This window comes from Telopea speciosissima, chromosome 1 (genome assembly GCF_018873765.1).
Source record: "Telopea speciosissima isolate NSW1024214 ecotype Mountain lineage chromosome 1, Tspe_v1, whole genome shotgun sequence".
Classification (NCBI taxonomy): domain Eukaryota; kingdom Viridiplantae; phylum Streptophyta; class Magnoliopsida; order Proteales; family Proteaceae; genus Telopea; species Telopea speciosissima.
The window spans coordinates 56,350,244-56,374,551 of NC_057916.1; the positions used below are offsets into that span (position 1 = coordinate 56,350,244).

A 24,308-nucleotide genomic window follows, 5' to 3' on the forward strand; every position below is an offset into this window, starting at 1 on the left:
TGATTCAACTCTTGATAACCTCTATAGTACTCTTTTTCAACTCACAATTCTTCTTTAAATGTGTTTGTTCAGCAACTTAAAATCATGAATTTCTCATTGTTCCAGTACACAGTTCATCTCTTACCATAGCTTGAATCCTCTATTCAGCCAAAGCAGAGCACCAGCTCTACCTCTTCTTCTTTCAATTTCTTGAACTCAAATGCATCTCTCTTCTAGTGCAAACTCTGTTCAACTATTAATGAACCAGCACCTCAAATGCCCAGATTTTAATTGATTCACAAAGTCACAGCAGCTTCCATTAATCCTACCTTCTTCTATTTCCCTTGCTGTCCTTCAAATTAGAACTCCAGGTACTCTATTGCTCAACTCCCGTCCTCAATGGTTAAGGCAAACCCTCAGAAATAGAATCTCAAATTGACTTCAGATCTCCAGTTCCTTCTTTCAATTAGCCTTTTTAACTCCCTTGCTGAACCCAGTTGTATTCTTATCTAATCACAATAACCTCTTGAAGATTTGTTGGTTCAGCAGCTAAACAGTTCATTAATCATACTGGTTTTCCAAGCTCAGCCTCGATTTTCTTTAACTATTACTTTAATAAACCATGTTCTTCAAGTAAAATTCTGTTGTTCTTCAATTTCTTTCTTAAATTCCCATGATTCAGCACCCTAATTTCCCCATCTCAGGTGATTACATACACATGCACTAGTTCCTTCAATTTCCTGCACCTCTTCTTCTCCTTCTTCCTTTCTTTTCTTCTTTCTTCTGTAAGTTCCAGAATTTCAGCAACTCCAGCAACACCTCCGATCTTCAGCTTCTCATCCTCTTCCTTTCTTCTTTTTCCTCTTCTTTTTCTTCCCAGTCTGAAACTCAGCAGTGTGCTAACCGATTCCTTTCTCTTTAGCCTAGCTTAAGAGCTTCTAACTAATCTAATTTAGGACTTATTTTAGTTTAACTAACCAGTGAACTAATCAACATTCTAGTTGATCTTAGAGCCAATATAATTTAATTAGATTAATTAACCTCAATTTACTTAGTCAAATCTCATATCTAGCCACCTCTTCCTTGTTTACTAGACCAAGTCATAACCACCTCCACCTTAGAGCCATGTGACTAGCTCTTCATTGCCACCACTACCTTGTCATGCCATATGGCTGGCCTCCCATTGCCACATCCTCCTTACGTGGTCCACCTCCTACTTACCTAAACATGTAGCTGGCTTTGAACAGCCACCACCTCCTTTCCCATGCACATGGTAGCTACCTCATAGGCCTCCACCTCCTTCCTCAGTCATGTGGCTGGCACTCAAGAGCCACCTCCTTAAACATGCACATGATGGCAGCCTCTCTTGTAACCATATGGTCCAAAAGGGTAATGCCACCCATAAACCCCATTAAAACTAATTAATCCTAACTAATATGGATTAACCTTAATTGATCATGGTTAACAATAAGCATGCCACTTCATGCTTCACTATTCACAGTGTATAAATTACAAAAAATAAAAGCTTATACCATACATCATATATCCTTAATAACATAGGCATACATGAGTATTAATAATGCATCTTATTAAAATAATATAAAAAGATATTAAAACAGAATATTGAGCATTAAATAATTTACAATCTCATGCCATTGGTCATACTCGAAAATTACAACTATGCCACTGCTCACTTATATTAATAGAATAATACAACTACATTAAAACAATAATATTTAACAATTACACACACCCATTACAATGCAAATATTATTAAAATATTCACAAAGACATTAAAATATTCAAGGACATCAAAATAATAATAAAATAATCAAGACATACATGCGGGGTGTTACACTCACGGAAAGATTTAGAGATTGCAAGAAGGATCCCCACATGATCTCTATTGACCTAGAAAAAGCTTATGACAGTGTCCTTAGAGAGTTAATCTGGCAAATACTAAAGAGGAGAAGTGTTTCAAGTAAATATGTGGACATAGTTAAAGATATGTACAATGGTTTGGTGACTAGTGTAAGTACTGTGGGGTGTCAAGGTAGTGAAATTCCCAATTACAATTAGGTTACATCAAGGGTCACCTTTAAGCCCATATTTGTTTGTGCTTATCATAGATGATTTAACTAGAGATATTCAATATCGATTCCCATGGTGTATGCTTCTTACTGATGATATTGTTTTGGCGAATGAGATAAAATTAGGGATTAACGCCAAGTTGGAGTTATGGAGATCATCAACCTTGGAATCAAAAGGTTTCAAGATAAGTAGAACGAAAACGGAATATATGGTGTGTTACTTTAGTTATACTAGGATGAATAATGAGATGGTGAATATTGATGAGGGTGATTCCGTAAAGTGATTATTTAAGGTATCTGGACTCAATCATAAATAAAGACGATGATATTGAGGATGATGTTTCACAGATTAAAATAGGATGGATGAAATGGAGAGGTGGGTCCAGAGTGTTGTGATAGACGTATAGTTGAGAGAAAGAGAGGAAAGAGAGGAAAGAGAGAAAAGAGAGATTGGTTTGTCTTGTCAAGAGAGGAAAGAGAGAAAAGAGAGAATGGTCTGTCTTGTCAATGAGACAGAGGCCACCACTTTATTTATAATTTTGAGAATATTACAAATATAGTATGATTACACAATCACACAATTAACACATTAAACACGTGCATAATGAATCTAGACACTCTAATGTACCTAGTTACATTACACACTTTACCAAGAGAACCAAACCGAACCAATCTTCAACACTTCAACACTCCCCCTCAAGTTGGTGCATAGATATCACGCATGCCCAACTTGGAAACAATAGGATGGAAGGTTTTAATTGTTAGGCCTTTAGTGAATTGGTTCTCAGTAGTGACAAATAGAGTACAAATCAGACTATCTTCAATCTTCTCCTTGATGAAGTGACAATCAATTTCAACATGTTTTGTTCTATCATCCTGAACAGAGTTATGAGCTATACTGATTGTAGCCTTGTTGTCACAGTAGAGTCTTAAAGGTCCTTCAGGAGCTATTTTAAGTCTTGGAGGAGTTTCTTTAACCACATGAGTTCACAAACCCCCTGTGTCATCCTCCAAGGAATGTACAGTAACATGTAGTAGATCGTCGATCATCAACAGAGCCAGCCTAATCAACATCAGTAAAGGAATCCAACTTTAGACTTCCATTGTTTGTGTTGAATTCCGTGAATACTGGCTCGAGTCAGAGTGACTACAGACATCTTTATTTATAATAGAGAGAAGAACATTCTGGAATGAATACAAGGACAAAAATACCCTTATGACCATTCTACCCCTGAACCCATATTACAACACTCCCCCTCAAGTTGGTGCATACATATCAAACATGCCCAACTTGCTGACAATGGGAAAAAATAACTTATTGCCGATCCCTTTGGTAAGGATATCAGCCAGCTATTCACTAGACTTGATAAACGGAATACAAACTGTTCCCTGTTCCAATTTCTCTTTGATGAAATGCCGGTCAATCTCAACATGTTTGGTACGATCATTTTGGACCGGGTTGCGAGCAATGTTGATTGCTGACTTGCTGTCACGGTAGAGCCGTATTGGAAGATCAGCATTCATCCCCAAGTCTTGAAGAAGCCCCTTGAGCCAGAGGAGTTCACAAATACCCTGTGCCATTGCTCAAAATTCAGCTTCAGCACTAGATCGAGCTACAACAACTTGTTTTTTGCTTCTCCAAGTAGTTAGGTTCCCTCCAAAAAATGTGCAATATCCGGATGTGGACTTCCTATCATCAGGACTGCCATCCAAATCTGCATCAGTGTATGCTTCTATTCGGAGATGATTATGTGAAGAATACAAAACTCCCTTTCCAAGAGAAGACTTTAGATAACGGAGTATTTTGTATACTACTTCCAAATGAGAAGAGTGAGGATTATGCATGTATTGACTAACAACACTTGCAACAAATGTGATGTCTGGTCGAGTATGTGAGAGGTATATCAATCGGCCAACTAGCCTCTGATAGCTACCCTTGTCCACTGGGTTACCTTCCTTACTCTTCAAATGTGTATTGGGCTCAAGAAGGGTGTCTGCTAGTTTACACCCAAGCATCCTTGTTTCACTCAATAGGTCCAGTGTATATTTTCTTTAGGAAAGAGATATGCCCTTAGCTGAATAGGCAACCTCAATCCCTAGAAAATATCTCAATCTCCCCAAATCTTTGACTTCAAATTCGATGCCCAAATATGTCTTCAACTTCTGGATTTCATGTGCATCACTACCCGTGATCATTATGTCATCAACATAGACAATCAAAATGGTCACTTGTTGTCCCATCTTATTAACAAACAATGTGTGGTTAGCATTGCTCTGTTTATACCCATAAGCAACCATAGCCTTATGGAATCGGCCAAACCAAGCCCTTGGTGACTGCTTTAGATCATAAAGAGCCTTCTTCAACTTACACACCTTTCCCTGAGTCTCTAAAGAGGTAAAGCCAGGAGGTATCTCCATGTAGACATCTTCTTCCAAATCTCCATGTAAGAATGCATTCTTCACATCAAGCTGTTGGAGTTCCCATCCTTGATTTACATCACAAGAGATGATAACCCGCACAGTATTCATCTTTGCTACAAGAGCAAATGTCTCTTGATAGTCAATTCCTTGGGTTTGGGTAAACCCTTTGGCTACAAGCCTTGCTTTGTATCTTTCTACTAAGCTATCAGCCCTATGCTTGACAACAAATACCCATTTACAACCAACCTGTTTCTTTCCTAGTGGAGGATTTATCAAATCCCAAGTCTGATTCTTCTCAAGGGCAAGCATTTCTTCATTCATCGCATCCTTCCATTTCTGTTCGGCTATTGCTTCCTGCCAATTGTTAGAGATGGAAACAGAGGATAAAGAAGATACGAAAGCTTGGAAAGCAGGCGTTAGAGAGTTATATGACACAAAATTGGAAATAGGATGTTGTGTACAACTCCTTTTTGGTTTCCGAATAGCAATGGGTAAATCAAGACTAGGATCAGGAGGTGGCTTACCAGAAACATGACTAGGAGTAAGACTTGGAGCAAGAACAGATGCCGATTATGTAGGGTCGGTGGTGGTGGTCTCTTTGTACCGAGGGCCATCCAAAGGAAAATCAGTTCCCCGAGTGTAAGTCTGCACTTTATTCTCCCCTGCACCTGTTGTTGTTGCTCAATCTATCCCACTTCTTGTTCCTGACTTGTAACTCCATCTTCTAGTTCAACAAAGACATCCGCTATAGTAGGTATATCAATATCCAGAGGAGCAATCAGCAGGACCTCTTCACCACTTAGAATCTTCCCCTGCAGAGGTACCGGCTGTTTAAACTAAGCCTCAAACTCTCAGAAGACGACATCCATAGTGACAAACACCTTTCGTGTAGGAGGATGATAGCATCTCTACCCTTTTTTGGTAGCTGAGTAACCCAAAAAAATGCACCGCAGTCCTTTGGGATCAAACTTGCTGTGTACATGGTGATTCCTAGCAAACACGACACAGCCAAAGACTTTTGGAGGCACAACAAAAGTCGATTTTCCAACCAATATGTCCAAGGGACAGCGGCTACCTAAGACTCGAGAGGGAAGCCGATTGATAAGATAGGTGGCTGTAAGAACAGCATCACCCCAGAAGCGGAGAGGAATAGCAATAGTAAACATAAGAGAACAAGCAACCTCCAAGAAATGTTTGTTCTTGTGTTCAACCACTCCATTTTGAGCAGGAGGTCAACACAAGAGGTCTGGAGTATGATTCCATGGCTGTCCAAATAGAAGCGGAGGGCACCATCCATATACTCTTTTCCATTATCTGAGTGGAGAATCTTCACCTTGGCATCGAACTAGGTCTAGACCATTTTATGGAATAGAGTGAAACAAGTTAAGACGTCACTTTTACTATGCATCAAATACACCCAAGTTGTCCGGCTAAAACAGTCAATGAAAGTGACAAACCATCTAAATCCAGAAGTAGAAATACATCGAGTAGGGCCCCACACATCAGAATGTATCAAACCAAAAGGCACATTGCTTCGATTATCAGAAATAGGAAAAATACTTCTAGTTTGCTTTGCCAAAGTGCAATCATCACAAGAAAAATTATGTTTGTTACACCGTTTCACTAGACTAGGAAATAAAGTAGATAAAACCCCTATAGGAGGATGGCCCAAACGACGATGCCAATTATTCAACTCAAAAAGTGCAGAATCAAAATTAGAAGATGTGGGCTGAGATGTAAAAGCTGCCCGGGAACTGTCAAGCACGTACAGACCACCAACCACTTTACCATATGCAATCGTACTGTCTGTTGCCAAGTCCTGAAACAAACAATAGGTTGAAAAAAAAAAGTTACTTTGCAGTTTAAATCCTTAGTTAGGCTACTAATGGAAAGCAAATTAGAAGTAAACTTTGGAAGATGTAAGACAGAGGAAAGGCTAAGAGAGGAAGTGCACTGGACAGATCCCTTCCCCGAGATAGAAGAAAGAGACCCATCAGCAACACGAACCTCGTTATGACCAGAAAGAGGAAAATATTTGGAAAAAATAGATGAAGAACCTGTCATATGGTCGGTTGCCCCTGAGTCAATTACCCAAGAATCGGGCATGACCGAGGTGCAGTTCCCACCAAATGAAATACCTGTGGAAGAAGAAGAATTTGGGTTGGTAGGCAGCGACAAAGTCGAGGCAGCCATGGAAGGAGATACTGATGCCGAAGAAGATGTGTCCAATCGATTCACCATATCCCGAAGATTTTGCAATTCAGCCACAACTTGGGAAAGAGATTGATCAGACTGGTCGTCAGAAGTTGCCTGATGAGCACGGGTGTTACTAGGCCGATTGGAACCACCCTTCCCATGCCCACGAGTCTCTACAGGGCGACCATGAAGCTTCCAACAGCGGTCTTTGGTATGCCACTCCTTCCCACACTGATCGCATTTAATGGCAGGGCGATCACAAGATATCCGATCAGTACTAGCAGACCGGGATGAATTTCCTCGGGAAACCTGTGAACCAAAGATAAGAGCCGATCGTTCCTGAGTAACAAGATGAACCATGGCTGTACGCCTATTGTCCTCAGCCAAGAGAATCGCATAGGCCTGCTCTAGAGATGGAAGTGGGTCGCGATTCAAAATTTTGGCACGGATCTGATCAAACTCAATATTGAGGCCGGCCAAAAACTCAAAAACACGTAAGCCATCCTCCCACTTACGGAAGGCCGTGGCATCAACATTGCAGGTGGCGGTGAATGTGCCCAGAAAGTCCAACTGCTACCACATAGTACACATGGCACAGGGTTTACCCAAACCCAAGGAATTGACTATCAAGAGGCATTTGCTCCTGTAGCAAAGATGAATACTGTGCTGGTTATCATCTCTTGTGTTGTAAATTAAGGATGGGAACTCCAACAACTTGATGTGAAGAATGCATTCCTACATGGAGAAGAGGCCTGCGAGGCCTGGCGAAGGTGGTGGGTAGGCTGTCGGGCCTAGCGGAGATGGCGGGAGGTGGTGGAGGACCTGTCGGAGGTGGCGCTAGGTGGTGGAGGGGCTGGCGGTAGGCTTCCTTAGGGGTGTGGCAGAAGGGAGGGAAGAGGCCTGCAGGGCTTGGCAGAGGTGGTGGGTAAGCTGTCGAGGCCTAGCGGAGGTGGCGGGAGGTGGTGGAGGGCTGGCGGAGCTTGGCGGAGGAGGCAGAAGGCTGTGGAGGGCCTGGCGAGAGCTGGCGGAGGCGGCAGGAGATGGTGGAGGACCTGGCGGGGGTAGCGCTAGGTGGTGGAGGGGCTGGCGGTAGGCTTCCTTAGGGCATAATCACGAACCGAGAGAGGAAAAAATTTTAATTCCCATATCCCCAGAATATTTTTGGCTTTGATACCATGTTGAACTCCGTGAATACTGGCTTGAGTCAGAGTGACTACAGCCATTTTTATTTATAATAAAGAGAAGAACATTCTGGAATGAGTACAAGGACAGAAATACCCTTATGACTATTCTACCCCTGAACCCATATTACAACAGTTTGAGAACAGGATTCCTTTCCTTGGGGCTGACTTTAAGTATTGAAGAATCCTATATACTGCTTCAAGGTGAGTGGTCTTCGGATTATGAAGAAATCTGTTAACGACCCCTACAGCATAGGCAATGTTTGGCCTGGTCTGGGAGAGATATATAAGTCTTCCAATGAGGCGTTGGTACCTCTCTTTGTCAACAGAGTCACCACCTGGGCTGCCCAGTTGGTGACTGACTTCAATGGGAGAGTCAATAGGTTTACACCCAAGGATCCCTATTTATAGGATAGTCATACGACTGGCTATGATGTATGGTGCAGAATGTTGGGCACTTCAGAAGTATCATATAGATAAACTCAGTGTAGCTGAAATGAGGATGTTGAGATGGATGTGTAACAAAACTAAGAAGAAATGATCAAATTGGGGCTGATTTGGGAGTAACTCCAACACATGATACGCTACGAGAAAGTCATTTGAGGTGGCATGGTCATGTTCAACGGAAGCCTTTAGATGCTCCACTACAGAGGAGTGATTTGATTTAAAATGAAGGAGCTAAAAGAGCTGGCAGACCTAAAATGACTCTTAAGAGAAGTAAGGAAAGACATGCATAGCTTAGGCCTTATATCAAGTATGACCCTGAGTAGAGCTGATTAGAGGGTAAGGATCCATATAGCCGACCCCATTTAATTGGGATAAGACTGAGTTGTTGTTGTTGTGGCACTTTGTATCATTGTTTCCGTTCATAGTTGCCCTACCCTTATCTCCAAGGTTACCTTGTGGTTGATCCATAGGTCAAATAGTTGGAAGTTAAGGACAGCAAGGTAACAAAGGAAGGATGAAGGTAGGAGATTGAAGGAGAAGAAGAAGGAGAGAAGAAGAGAAGATAGTGCAATGTTGTGTGTTAGAGAGATTCTCTCCACCATACCTATATTAATTCACTAATAAGATAGAACAAATTACATACACCTCCCTAGGGAGGTAAAAGGTAAAAAACAGAAAAATACAATATAAGGTAACTAGTAAACTAACTAGTTCCTACAGTACCATTACAACATATAAACTCTAACACATAAACTCTAACACTCCCCCTCAAGCTGGAGAATAAACATCATGCATTCCCAGCTTGCATAACAAGGCACCAAACTGAAGAGAAGAAAGCCCTTTGGTAAAGATGTCCGCCAATTGATCACCGGTCTTCACAAATGGGGTTCAAATGCAGTCAGAGTCTATTTTCTCCTTGATGAAATGCCGGTCCACCTTGATGTGCTTTGTTCTGTCGTGTTGTACCAGATTGTGAGCAATGCTTATAGCTGCCTTGTTATCACAATCGAGCCGCATAGGGTCATTAGTAGCAAAACCCAACCAAATAAGTTCACAAACTCCCTATGCCATTGCCCTAAATTCGGCCTCTGCACTGGATCTAGCCACAACAGGTTGTTTCTTGCTCCTCCATGTGACCAAATTACCACCTACAAATGTGCAATATCCAGAAGTAGATCTTCTGTCTGAGATGGATCCAGCCCAATCAGCATCTGTAAAGCCCTCTATCCTCAGGTGGTCATGTCAGGCATACAATAGTCCTTTCCCTGGGGAGGAATTCAAGAATCTAAGAATGCGGTATACAGCATCCAAGTGCCCACTCTTGGGGCATGCATAAATTGACTCACAACTCCCATTGCATCAGAAATATCTAGGCAAGTCATAGACAGGTAGATGAATTTCCCCACTAGTCTCTGGTACTTCCCTGCATCAACAAGAGGAGGACCACAATCTTCTCCTAATTTGTGATTCTGCTCAATAGGAGAACTTGCTAGTTTGCAGCCCAACATCCCTATCTCTTTCAACAAATCAAGAACAAACTTCCTTTGACATATGTTGATGCCTTTCTTGGACCTTGACACTTCAATTCCCAAAAAATACTTCAAGGGACCTAATCTTTAATTTCAAACTGTTGAGCCAAGTAGGACTTCAGCCTAGCTATCTCACCACTGTCATTTTCAGTCACAATAATGTCATCAACATAGACAATAAGGGCTGTAATGGTACCATTACCACTCCGGGTAAATATGGTGTGGTCAGCTTGACTCTGGGAGTACCCATTCTTCATAATAGCCTGCCTAAACCTCTCAAACCATGCTTTTGGAGACTGTTTGTGAACATATAAATCCTTCTTGAGGAGACGCACCTTGCCTTCAGCTACAGGAGACTTGAAGCCAGGAGGGGCTGCATATATACTTCCTCCTCTAAGTCACCGTGGAGGAAAGCATTCTTCACATCCAACTGGAACAGTGGCCAATCTCTATTGGCTGCCAACGACAAGAGAAGCTGAATAGAATTATGCTTAGCTACAGGAGCAAATGTCTCCTGATAGTCAATCCCATACACTTGACTATACCCTTTGGCCACCAACCTTACCTTGTACCTCTCAACTGCACCATCAGACCTATACTTGATTGTGTAAACCCACCTACATCCGACTGGAACTCTCCCCCTGGGAAGATCTACCAATTTCCAAGTACAATTCTTCTCAAGGGCCATCATTTTCTCGGACATGGCTTGCTGCCACTTTGGATCCGACATAGCTTCAGTGAGATTCTTGGGGATGGAAACAGAAGAGAGAGCAACAATGAAAGCAAGCCCTGTAAGAGAAAGAGCATCATAGGAAACTGTTGAGATTGGCTACTTTACCCGATACGGGTAATTTAGTCCTTATTAGTTTAGTTATTTTATGCTTTAATTCTTCCTTTTTTCTGTTTTTTATCCCTTTTATCCGATCTCTGTTTGGGAGTCCTAGTTGTACTAGGAATTCCTAATAGGAATAGGATTGGGGATTCATACTTTGATTGTAACTTGATATTATTATAAATAAGGGGCTGGGTGATCGATCTAGGACACTCAAGCATTCATATTCAAAGCTGCTTACACGGTATCAGAGACTCATCTGATCTGAAGAGCAGCCCCCCCCCCCCCCCCCACGATTTTTTTTGGTTTTCTTCTCAACTCTCTCGGCTACTGATTTTCTTCTTCTCCAACTCTCTCGGACTCTCTATCTCATTCAGGGCAGCAACTTTGGGGTGATCCAATGAAGATTTAGCTGCTGCCCTCAATGACACCTCAATGAAGCTTCTACAAATTGGTGTGATCAGAATCTGCCGCAGGTTTCTTCCAAACCTTGGTTACAAGCTGGATTTCTGTGTTTTTTTTGGAGATTGATCCCTGCCCTTATTGATCTACACCTTACTCACATTCAAGACTGCAGATTTGAATCCAAACTACATCAGATTCAAACCTGCAATTCCTTTGCATTCAACTATTTCTAAATTTCTTCAAATTTAGGGCTTCTTATTGGCTCATCAGAAGGGGTCAATTTTTGGAGGGTACCTTCTCCACTACAAGGGAACTATTCGATCACTGTTGCAGCCTGTTCTGACGGCTGAAACTCATACAGTTTCAAAACCCAGGGTTCTACTCGATTGTGTAACCAGCCCTATTAGGGTTTCTTGTTCCATCATCAGAATTTTCTGATTTTTTGAAGGCTTATTCCCCACCACCTGCAGGGAATTCGATCCCAGTTTCAGCCTATTCTGACGGCTGAAATTGCTGCAACTTCAAAACCCATACTTCAGATCTGATTCAGTTTTTGAAGATTTGTTTTTTTCAAATTTGTGGATCGGTTTCTACCTGAACTATGAGTGATTCAAAGACAACTACTGCTACTTCTGGAGGGGATGGTCAGACTAGGAATGACTTCCTTCCCTATGCTGCTGCCATTAAGCTTGATGGTACGAATTACTTAATTTGGGCCAGATCATTATCCTTGACTGTGGCTGGTAGGGGACTCACTGGCCATCTTACCAGCACCACCAAACGGCCTGCTGAAGAAAGTGCTGCCCGTACTAAATGGGCTGCCAACGATGCTATGGTGATGTCATTTGTTCTAAATTCTATGATCACTGATCTTCCAGTCAATATCTCCTCCTTGACACTGCTACTCAAATATGGACTGCTGTCAAGGGAACTTATGGTCGATCAGGAAGTGGTGCTCAAGTTTATGAAATCAGGAAGACACTCCAAAACACTACTCAGAAGGAGATGTCTGTCACTAAATTCTATGCTGCCCTCAAGTGTTTATGGTAGCAATTGGATCATTATGCTAGGTTTCAACCTACTACTACTACTGGCATTACTGCCTATCATTCTTATGTTGATCAGTTTCGGGTCTATGATTTCCTGGTTGGACTCAATGATGATTATGACCCTATCCGGATACAAGTCCTTGGTCGGGTTCCTTTCCCCACTTTAGAGGAGACCTATTCTTATGTTCACAGTGAAGAGACACGAAGGGCTGCCATGATGCTTACTCCCAAAGTTGAGAGATCAGCCTTACAGACTGCTGGCTTCACCCCTGTTACTTCTTCTGACAGTGTTGCTACTATTACTACCACTAAAGAGCCTGTGAAGTGAGAGCATTGTCACAAACCATATCACACTAAGGCTCAATGTTGGAAATTACATGGGAAGCCTGCGGATTTTGAGGCCAAACGTGGTCGTGCTAAATCTAAAAACAAAGCCAATCACACTGAAAGTGTAGCTCCAACTCCCACTGCTGATATCGGTTTCTCCCAGGAAGAACTCCAGGCTCTACGTCGAATGTTGAACACATCCGCTGCCTCTACTACATCTGCTGCCAATTCAGGTTCCTTCTTTGCCCGTACAGGTATTTCCTTTGCTGGACATTGTGCATCAGTAGTTTCCACTCCATGGATCATAGACTCCGGTGCTACTGATCACATGACAGGTTCTTCCAGCCTTTTTAATACATATTCTCCTGCTTCTGGTATGGATAAAGTCAAAATTGCTGATGGGTCCCTCTCCTCCATCTCAGGGAAAGGATCCATTGGTTGTTCTCCTTCCCTTACCCTATCATCTGTGTTGTATATTCCCAAATTTACAACTAACCTTCTTTCCATTAGCAGTATCACTAAATCCCTGAATTGTAAAGTGACATTTTCTCCCACTTACTGTGTTTTTCAGGAACTGGACTCGGGGAAGACGATTGGATCGGGTAAAGTGCATGGCGGATTGTACCTGTTTGATGGCGATCCTACAACTACCCAGGCTTTACCTTCGGCATCTTTCTCTTCTGAATTACATAAATGGTACTCTAGGCTAGGCCATTCTCCTTTAGGTACTTTATCAAATTTATTTCCAGCATTAGTTAAAGACTGTAATAAAGAAGACTTTTTTTTTGTGAGCCTTGTGTCTTAGCTAAACAGACACGTTCAACTTATCCTATTTCTAATAAAAGATCCTCTTCCTTATTTCATGTTGTTCATACTGATGTGTAGGGTCCTAGTAGGAAAGCTTCCCTGTCTGGCCATCGGTGGTATGTCACTTTTATTGATTATTATTCTATGTTCACTTGGGTATACCTTATGCACACAAAAAATGAAGTTTTTACATGTTTTCAGCACTTTCATCAGTTGGTTAAGACCCAATTTAATGCCACTCTTCAAATTTTGAGGAATGACAATGGGAAAGAGTATATGGAAGGTCAGTTCCAAAAATACCTTGCTGCCCATGGAATCCTCCATCAGACCAGCTGTGTCGACACTCCAGCCCAAAATGGTGTGGCTGAGAGGAAAAACCGCCACCTCTTGAAGGTGGCTAGGGCTCTTATGTTTGCTCGCAATGTCCCTTCCCTTTATTGGGGGGATGCTGTCCTTACTGCGGCCTATTTAATTAATAGGCTGCCCAGTTGGGTTCTTCTTTCCAAAGCCCCTATTGAGCTATTACTTGGCTCTTCTTCCTTTATAGTCCCACCTAAGGTGTTTGGCTGTGTTTGTTTTGCTAGGGATACACGGTCCCCTGGTAAACTTGGCCCACATAGTCTCCGCTGCATTTTCTTGGGTTACTCTGCTACACAGAAGGGGTACAAATGTTATTACCCTCCATTCCGCAGGACTTTTGTCAGCATGGATGTTGTCTTTCATGAAAGTGTTCCATATTATATAACCCCACCTCTTCAGGGGGAGAGTGTTAGTGAAGATGTGCTGACTCTTGACTCTCCACCTCCACTTCAGTCTGTTTACCACGAGTCTGAACCAATTCGGCCTGCCCCTAGTACTCCCCCTGAGTCAGGGAGAGAGGTTCCTATACAGGGGGAGACTATTTCTATTCAGGGGGAGCAATCTATCCCTGTTCAGACTCCTATCCAGAGGACTATTAGTGAATTTCAGAGGAGGATTGATGACAGTACTATAAAGACCTATGCAAGGAAACATAAATAGGTTCAATCAACTGTTGCTCCAGTACCCATCCAACTATCGACCTCGGATCCAGAACCTGCCTCTCCACCTAGTAATGTTCCTTCTCCTGAATTACCTATTGCTCTTCGCAAAGGTGTCAGAACCTGCACTCAGCATCCCATATCTCATGTTGTTTCTTATGATTCCCTTTCCCCATCCTTTCGTGCTTTTGTTTCCTCTCTTTCTTCCGTTCGTATTCCTAACACTTGGCAGGAAGCTTTATCAGATGGAAAGTGGAAGGCAGCTATGATGGAAGAAATGGAAGCCTTGAAGAAAAATACCGCATAGGAGCTTGTGGTTCTTCCACCTGGGAAGAAAACCGTTGGATGTAAATGGGTGTTTGTGGTGAAACAGAAGGTGGATGGCACTGTGGATAGGTATAAGGCACGACTCGTTGCCAAGGGGTTCACTCATACATACGGCATTGATTACCAGGAAACTTTTGCACTTGTTGCAAAGTTGAATACTGTTCGTGTGTTATTATCTTGTGCAGTCAACCTTGGATGGGACTTACAGCAGCTAAATGTAAAAAATGCCTTCCTCAATGGAGCACTGGATGAGGAGGTGTATATGGACATTCCACCAGGGTTCTCTTGTGATAGAAATCAAGGAAAAGTGTGTAGGCTGAAGCGTGCACTTTCTGGGCCGAAGCAATCACCTCGAGCATGGTTTGGCCGGTTCCACAAGGCCATGATTTCTGTGGGCTATAAGCAGAGTAATGTTGATCACACAGTCTTTATAAAAAGGGCTGGTGAAAAAATCTCACTGTTCTTATAGTCTACGTTGATGATATAGTGGTTACTGGCAACGATGGTGACGAGATCAGATGATTGAAGACCTTCCTTGGATAAGAATTTGAGATTAAAGATCTAGGGAAACTACGATACTTTCTTGGGATTGAAGTGGCCAGATCTTCTAAAGGCATTTTTCTCTCCCAAAGGAAGTATGTCCTAGACTTGTTGGCTGAAACCGGGTTGCTAGACTGCCATCCTTTAGATACTCCTATGGATCCTACTGTTCGACTCAAGGAGAAAGAGGATGAGCCTGTTGATAAAGGCCGGTACCAAAGACTTGTAGGGAAGCTGATTTATCTCTCACACACTCGTCCTGACATTGCTGTCGCCGTGAGTACTGTGAGCCAGTTTATGCATGATCCCTACTCTTCTCATATGGAGGTTGTTCTTCGTATCTTGCACTATTTGAAGTCAGCTCCTGGAAAAGGAATTCTTCTGTCTATGCATGGTCATCTACGGAAAGAAGCATACACTGATGCTGATTGGGCTGGTTCTGCAGATCGCAAATCTATTTCTGGGTATTGCTCCTTTATAGGTGGAAATCTTGTCACATGGCGTAGCAAGAAGCAAAATGTAGTTGCTCGTTCTAGTGCCGAAGCTGAGTTTCGAGCTATGGCACAAGGTATTTGTGAGTTACTCTGGCTTAAAGGTTTGCTACAAGATCTTGGTGTTCCTATTCGTCTTCTTATGATGTTGTACTGCGATAACAAGGCTGCAATCAGCATAGCAAACAACCCAGCACAGCATGATCGTACCAAGCATGTTGAGGTGGATAGGCATTTCATCAAAGAGAAGTTAGAAGATGGGCTGATTTGTATTCCCTTTGTGACATCTACTGATCAACTTGCTGATATCTTCACTAAGGGATTGTCTGGGAAATTGTTTCATCCCAATCTAATCAAGTTGGGCATGATCGACATCTTTGCTCCAACTTGAGGGGGAGTGTTGAGATTGACTACTTTACCCGATAGGGGTAATTTAGTCCTTATTAGTTTAGTTATTTTATGCTTTAATTCTTCCTTTTTTCTGTTTTTTATCCCTTCTATCCGATCTCTATTTGGGAGTCCTAGTTGTACTAGGAATTCCTAATAGGAATAGGATTGGGGAGTCATACTTTGATTGTAACTTGATATTATTATAAATAAGGGGTTGGGTGATCGATCTAGGACACTCAAGCATTCATATTCAAAGCTGCTTACAGAAACAAACTGGGAAATTGGATTAGTGCAAGCTCTTTTTCCCTTTCTAACAGCAATTGGAAGGTCTAAATCAGAAGGAAGAGAAGGAATGTTACCTGACTGGGGAGGATGTATCTCAGGATGTAGATCCAAAGAGGACTCTTGGCAGGTCTTTTGTCCTTTACTCTTCAAGCATTTACCTTTTTGTACTTAATGTGGTAATCCTTCTCATTACCAGAACCACTTTCCACAACAACCTCATTTTCATTGCTAGCATCGACATCAGAATCAGTATCAATGTCAACAACATCCACATCTTTGTGTTTCCCAATATCAAGCATAAAAGGAGAAATAGGTAGGGGAGAAGGAAAAGGAATATCATCAGCAGCCTTTTCATTCCCACAATTCTCCCCCTGAAGAGGGTGCTGATGAGGAGCAAAGGGAACAAATTCAAGGAAGGTGACATCCTTGGAGATGAGGCGCCGACGGGAGGAAGGATGATAACACTTGTAACCTTTGGTATTAGAAGAATATCCAAGAAAAAGGCATTTAAGAGCCTTGGGGTCAAGTTTAGTTCGAGCGTATTTGTTAACATGAACATAACAAACACATCCAAAGACCATGTCAAAGGAAATAGAGAGTCACTGCTCAATCCAAAAAAAATATATCAATCACAGGTAACCACAGTCCAGCGCGCAAATCAGGTAATACTTCCATAAAAAAGCTCCAAAGATATGTCTCAAGGCACAATGATCTCATCCAGCAACATGAAGAGCCCAAACAACATAAATCAGCCAAACCAAATAGCAAGAAGCAGTATGGGCCATCAATACAAGAAGCACAGACAAAAAACAGAGCCTGGCGGTACCTTAAAATCCAAGAAGAAGATGAGTTTTGAAGTAACAACTCTTAAGGATATGAACCGAGACCATGGGGGGTCCGAGTAGACCCTAGGGCGATTCAAATGAACTATACCTCAGCTCCAATGACAACCGGATGAAGGAGATAAAGAGAGAGTACCAAGAAGCTGGCGGTAATTTGCTGTTCAGCTAGATTGAGCTCCAAACCCTTATTTCTTCAAATAAACTCCACCTTTTGTGGCTCCAGGGTCTTCATTCATTCCTCTTGTAAGATATCTTCAAGCATTTCACATAATAGTTCCTTCCTTGGAACCCCTTTGTAACCTAGGGTTCCAAAGAGAGGATAGAAATAGAACAAGAAGGTGAATCGGCTCTCAAACCAACAAATTACGCTCTGATACCAAGTTGGAAGTTAAGGACAATAAGAGAACAAGGGAAGGATGAAGGTAGGAGATTGAAGAAGGAGAAGAAGAAGGAGAGAAGGAGAGAAGAAGAGAAGAAGAGAAGATAGTGCAATGTTGTGTGTTAGAGAGATTCTCTCCACCACAACTAAATTAATTCATTAATAAGATAGAACAAAGTACATACACCTCCCTAGGGAGGTAAAAGGTTAAAAACAGAAAAATACAATATAAGGCAACTAGTAAACTAACTAGTTCCTAAAGTACCCTTGCAACATATAAACTCTAACACAATTAGTTGTTAATGGCCTCCAATTCTCCCCGGTTTGAGAACTAAATCTGCTAGCGAGAATCTTCAGATTCTCCTGGGCTTTCAAGGCCTGTTGGAAGCAGTCTTGAACATCGTAGACATCATGAACATTTAACTCCTTCCGAATATCAAGATTCAGCCCTGATTTGAATCGGGAGACAAGGTGTGCGTCATCTTCCTCAATTCCTACATGTGAGATAAGAGCATCAAACTGTTCCCATATACGATTCAAAGGATAAACTTCCTTGACGGGAGGGTGTTAAGCTTATCGTGTAGGCAAGCTTTGTAAATCTGGGGACGATATTTCTTCTTCAACTCTTCTTTCATCTCACCCCATGTGATGAATATGGTGCCATGAGATCGTCACCTCTTTTCTTGATTTTTCTACCACTCTCTAGCTGGCCCAATTAGTTTAATCCGTGCAAGCCTCATCTTCCTATCTTTTGTTGGAGTAAACCATAGTTGTCACGGCATCTAGGCGACCCATGGCATTGGAGAGGGTCCAAAATCAAGGCGACCAAGGCATCCAAGGCGCACGCCTAGGAGCCCAAGTCAACCAAGGCGCCTGGACGCCTACGCAACGCCTTCACAACTATGGAGTAAACCAATCAAAATAATCATCCAGACAAGCAAACCATTTTCAAAAATATTAAGTAAGGTATCCTCAAGGGAAGGCTGGTTTGTAGGAACTCTCTAGAGTTCTCACTGAGCTCTCATGGTATCATTAGCAGCTGAGTGGTCAGGAAGCTCTGCATCAGTTTTATGATTTTCAAAATTCTCCATTGAATGAAATGGATTAGAACCATCACGATGTTGTTCTATGGCAGCAGGCTTTTCAGTTATCTATTTATTGTCATCAGATAACTTTTGTATATTTTCAGCCATTCAACTGAGGAATTCCATTAGGTTGGCCATATCAGAGAGCCTTGGCTCACTATTGGCCATGGCTCTGATCCACTTGATGGGTTTCTAGAAGCTTAAGAAGTGAGATTCTGAAACTTAAATAATTTCCAGAATCTCTGTGAATATGAAATAACTCAATTTAAAGAGGATTTAATAACTTGAGATTAAATAAACAGAGGTTGTTCAAATTCTGGTCGGAGGTCAGTCTTATGACTAAGAACTCCTCAAAAGATGGACTCGATCCAATGGTTGGATCTCAAGAACAAGTTCTGTTTCAGAATTAACAACTTAAGATCCTAGAAACTAGGAACTTAAGTAACTCACAAAATACTGGACAGAAAATGATCAAAAGCAAGTCGAATGTCGTTTATGAACAGGAGAACATCTCAGAGAAGTTTCAGTCAATTCTGCAGGACATATTAATAGATAAGTAAGAATCCTACTTAAACAAGGAACTTAAATATCACAAATTTCGATGGCAATAGAGCACTGCTTTCTCAAACAAGAATCAGAATAGGAAATAACAGTAGCAATGATCAGCAAACAATCAGTATCAGATCCAAGAGATCAAACCAGAAAATGAAGGACATATATGCTCAGGTTCATAGAATCTCAGATCTGGAATTAGAACAAAGTTGAACAGAAAATAAATATTGACATGAATGATGGAGTTTAAAAAGTGAAGAAGGGGTTTAGAAGAAGAGGATATGACCAGACCTCTCACCCGGCCTTTCTGGAAATTTCACCCGCTAAATTAAATCTCACCAATAGGGCAGTTAATCACACAGACCATGAACAGCAACAAGCAATCTCTTTTAACTATATATAGAGTTGAGTGTATCTCATACTCTATTAGTCTATGTAGGAAGCTAGTCTAGGTAGAAGAAATAAAGAAAGAAAGAAAAAAGAAACTCTCCAAACCATGGGGAAGGAATTGTAGTGTTTTAGCTACATAAAACACTACCCTATCTAAACTATTTCAAGGAAGGAAGATAAAATAGAACTCTAACAAATTAAAACTCCTACCCTTATCCAACTAAATAGATAAAAAAGTAAAAATTTAAAACTCAATTACAGAACTGAGCTAACAACTGAGTCAAGTGTTTCAAGAATGCTTCAAGTTCTTCTTCTTCATCCTTTGCTACTTTTAGAGTACCTAACTCGATGCTCCTGAAACTGATCTGCATCAAGCCCTCTCGTACAACTAGCAAGAATACATACGGTCACAAGTATCATTGCCAAAATCTTGACAAATCTTGTCAAGACTATTAATTCTAGGCTCTGAACTTCATTATCTTACAAAATCTTGACAAATTTCAAGAATGTTTAGAAATGAAAGAGGACATATAATGAGTTTGCAAGCATGTTTAATTAATTTCTTTTTACCTGAATGTTTTCTTTTATAAAATACCACGATGAAATTTAAACAAGGTTATAAAAACCTTGTAAACTGTGTCTACGACAAATGCATCCCAAAGTCAAGGGAAGACAAAAATACCCTCAAAAATATATAATACTCTCAACATTGTTAGCTTTCAAAATTTTCAAGACTGTTGAGAAATGGAAGAAGATGGACATATATAGAATCTGAAAGCATGTTCATGTAGTTTCTTTTCATCACAATGGACTTTATGGACTTTAAACAAGAATATAAAAACCTTGTAAAATTTTTCTAGAACAAATAATCAAAAAGTACAAGGACATTTTACTAATATCAAATTCTAATCATTACCTTTCAAAATTTTCAAGAATGTTGACCAGTGAAGGAAGATTAACAAAAGGTGATTTTGAAAGCAAGTTTATATAGTTTCCTTTTGTCACTGTGAAATTTAAACAAGCATGAAAATACCTTGTAAACTATTCCAAACCCTCCTCGACCAAGCTTACTGCGTGCATTAAAACCGTTTGTTGCAGATTTCAATTCGTCGTAAGAGAAGAGTTTAATATCCCCTCGCATAGACACTGCAAAAATACCCAACAAGTCAAACAATGAGAACAAATGGGTCAGCCAGATTCCCAATGGTTCTGTTATATAAGTGATTACACTGTCAAGATGGGACAGAAGAAACGTATTTCGCTGGTCAATTTCTCCTTTTTTTATAATTCCCTCAGCCTGGCCTGGTCAATACCCAGCCGGGTCCTCTTTCATTTTTTGTTCCAATGAATATAGATCAAATGATTTAATTTATCTCATTTCAAAACAAAAATACTCGTTTTTTTTCATTTTCTAAAAGGAGCCGTTGGGGAGAGTTGATGCAGATACATCACCAAAAGAGGCTTATTTTGATGGGAATAAGTCTAGGGTTAGCTTATATACATGTTGGGCCTTTGATCCCATGGGTTTTCAATGTAATAGGTCACTTTTATGGACCTAAAGTAGGAGTAAATAGGTTGCATACGGGATTAGCTTCTATACTTAGTTTATTTTCATGTTTTAGTGTTTTAAATTGAACCAGTCCAAAACTAGTTTGAACCAGTGGTTCAATTTAAGTGACATGAGTCACCTTTATTTTATTTGTTTTCATTATAAGTTGGGTCCACACCTCTCCACAAATTTGAGAGAGGTTGTGATGTGTAATGAGTCAGCTAGGAGTATTTACACTCCTAGGATTAGGAATTGGGCCTATGGCCCCTATAAATAAAGGATTCTGTGGGGGGGCAGTTATTCTCACCTCTTAATTTTTATTTTTTTTTTTTAAATGTTATTGCTACTCTGCAACTTAGTTTCTTCTTTGAAGATTTGCTTTGTGTCTGATCAAAGCTGGTGAGATTAGTGTTTGATCCAATCGACACTCTGCGGTGTGAAGCTCGAGTGGTTCCTCTCAAGTTCTACTTTTAAGTTTCTGTCCAAGACTTAATTTTTATTCAAGTTCTTCCATCAACAAGCTGCTGCCAATAACTTTCTGTCATTACAAGTGAGTTGGAAGCATTCCCATCCCCACACTTCTTCTCCTGATCCTCTACATCCCCAACCCTAGCATCCCCCTTTTTATTTTCAATTTCCCACAACCCTAAATTACCCATAGACCTAACCAGTCATCACAATCACCTCAAATTTGGATCAAGTACTCCTGATCCTAACTTCAGCCCCATCCACCCACTAACACCCTAATTCCCCTGATCTCCTTTAATTCCCCAAAAACCTTCAACTTCTGCCTAGACTAAACCCACAATCAAAACCTCACCATAAGCTGGCCGAGTGTCCCTCTCACTCCTAGGGAAACTCAGATCCAAAGTCCTTCCACAAATTCCAATTATAAACCCTAGATTCCCCTATTTTACTCTTTTCAAAAACCCAAAACTCTAACCCTATATTGCTGTTAATTCAAATCAGCATACTTCCCTCCATTAAAACAACTCAGGACTTTCACTGTTAAACTCTCCTACACTTACCTAATCTAACCCTAATTTCACCAAAAACCCTACTTTGACCTAGCTGATTCACCTGTTCATAACAGATCGTGGATGATTGGCTCCTAGTTGGTCTCCTACCAATCTAGGACAGTAGGACTACATTAGGAGGCTGTGAACAATGAGAAGATGGGTCAGTCAAATTCCCAATGGTTCTGTTATATAAGTGATTAAACTGTAAAGATGGGACAGAAGAAACATATTTTGCTGGTCAATTTCTCTTGCTCTCTCATTTTTCATTTTCTAAAGGGAGCCATTAAGGAGGTTGTGACAAATGCACTACTTTCCGAAACAGAGAAGACCACTCATAAAAAAAAAAAAAATTTTAAAACATAAGATTCTCCTGTTCACTGACTGCTTTTGATACAATTCGCTATTTGTTACATCATTTACATGCATCTTCCTAGAAATAAACGAAAAAAGAAAAGAGGTGGGTCACCCAAAAAGTTGCAGTGTCCAAAGTCCAAAAACAATACACATGATCTTGTCCAGCGTCCAGCAGCCATAAAACAAGAAGCATTGGCAAACAGATGGAGAAACTCAGAATTAGGTATAAAAGCGATCATTGAAATTACTAGCCTGTAAGTGCAAAGAATTTACATAGGCTAGGGGAGAAGTAGTCTAGTTTTATGGTATGCACTGGAAAACAATAAACAGATATGCAAGTGCAGGTGTGGCACCTGCATGACAAGTAGCTAAGAGATGCACTGAGCAACATACATAAGTTTCTAGGCAGCTATATGTGGGGGGTGTACAGACAAAAAACCTATAGGGCTGTCCTACCATGTTAATTGATAGAGCTTGTATATACATTAATAGCTTCTATTGGATGCATTATCAACAAAATTGTGAACAACAAACACATCACAAAGTTCTTACCATTTTCATCTTGATGAGTATGAGCATTGTCCTTCTTTCTTCTTTCTACTACACAGGAGCCGAAGCAATGACAACTCATGTCAATGTACTGTCTGACGTCAATCTTCTGTAATTGTGAAAATACACCAAATTCATTTACATTCTAATAATTTGATATTTTAACAGCCTATATAACAACAAAAACAATAAGATAACCATAACAGGTCCATTTTGAGTATTGGTTTCCCTCAATTAGGACATGAACTATAACCATTTAAAAATACCAGATCACTGAACCTTCAAAAGAGAATGGAGTTTTTCTCTTTGTCTTGGAGGAATTCAAATTTATATTATTTTTGGGTAGTTATCCATGTAATAATGGAAGGTGATCTTTCCGAAAATCACATGATAAATCTGAGCCATTCTTTTTCACAGTTTTTTTAATCTAAACCATATGTTCCCACTCAAAGTTGGAAGAGTGCACAATAATGTCTAGAGTACAGGTACACATGCATTGACATACACGGGATGTGTGCCAACACAAAAAGAGGGTATTTGATTGAATTAGACTTAGAAATTCGACATGTTGCTAGTCTAGACCATGTCTGATGCAGCTCCAAGTAGGAAGAAGAAGAAGAAGAAGTCCTGAACTTAGGGCTTAAGTAGGGAGCCATAGGTTAGGTTTATTTTGCTTGCATTTTCCATAGTTTATTTTCTGTTTTTTAAATCGAACCGGTTTAAATTGGTTGCATCCAATTGGTTCAGTTGGTCTGATTTAAGTGAAGTGCTCTTATTGGCTAATAGGTTCTTAAATCCTATTGGCTAGTAAGGAATCTTCTTTTAAATCAGTAGTTTTATTATAAATAAACAAAATTGTGGAGGGCTCCCACAATTGAATTTTTTAAAAAAAAAAGACTGTTTGCTGCTGCTGCTGCTGATCCAGCCCCTTGGAGTGTTGCCTTGTGGATCTATCAAGGAAGAAGGACAGGTGGATCTCCTGTGACTCCTTACGCCGTGACGGCTGGGAGGTTCTCTCTTTGAAGGTGGCCCTATCCTTCATTGGTCAAGCTGCTGCCGGTGGAATCCTGTAGTAGGTTTGAATTTAAATTCTGTTTTTCATTCCTTCTCCTTCCCCATTCAATCCCCCTTTAATTTCTGTTTTAATCATCTAAACCCTAACTCCCTCCATTCCCCACAAAACCCTAAAATAGTCTAAAATCCCCACAACCTAATGTCACCATCAGAACCAGCCCATATTTGGATCTAACCTTCCCCTCCCTGTTTAGTAAACT

At 40.8% G+C, this 24,308-nt stretch overlaps 1 protein-coding gene across 3 annotated transcripts in view; it reads right to left on the reverse strand.

Moving 5' to 3' along the window:
* Positions 1-24,308, reverse strand: part of LOC122648865 (cold-responsive protein kinase 1-like) — a 70,985-nt gene that overhangs the window by 38,108 nt on the left and 8,569 nt on the right. For 2 of the 3 annotated variants that reach the window (XM_043842147.1, XM_043842148.1), the window contains exons 2-3: positions 23,038-23,143; positions 20,597-20,709 (exon numbers count right to left, since the gene is read on the reverse strand). In XM_043842147.1, the coding sequence (XP_043698082.1) occupies positions 20,597-20,709; positions 23,038-23,116 (192 nt within the window). In that variant the 5' untranslated portion in view covers positions 23,117-23,143. Of the gene's footprint in view, positions 1-20,596; positions 20,710-23,037; positions 23,144-24,308 lie in introns of those variants that run through there. The other variant, XM_043842149.1, reaches the window with a different exon arrangement.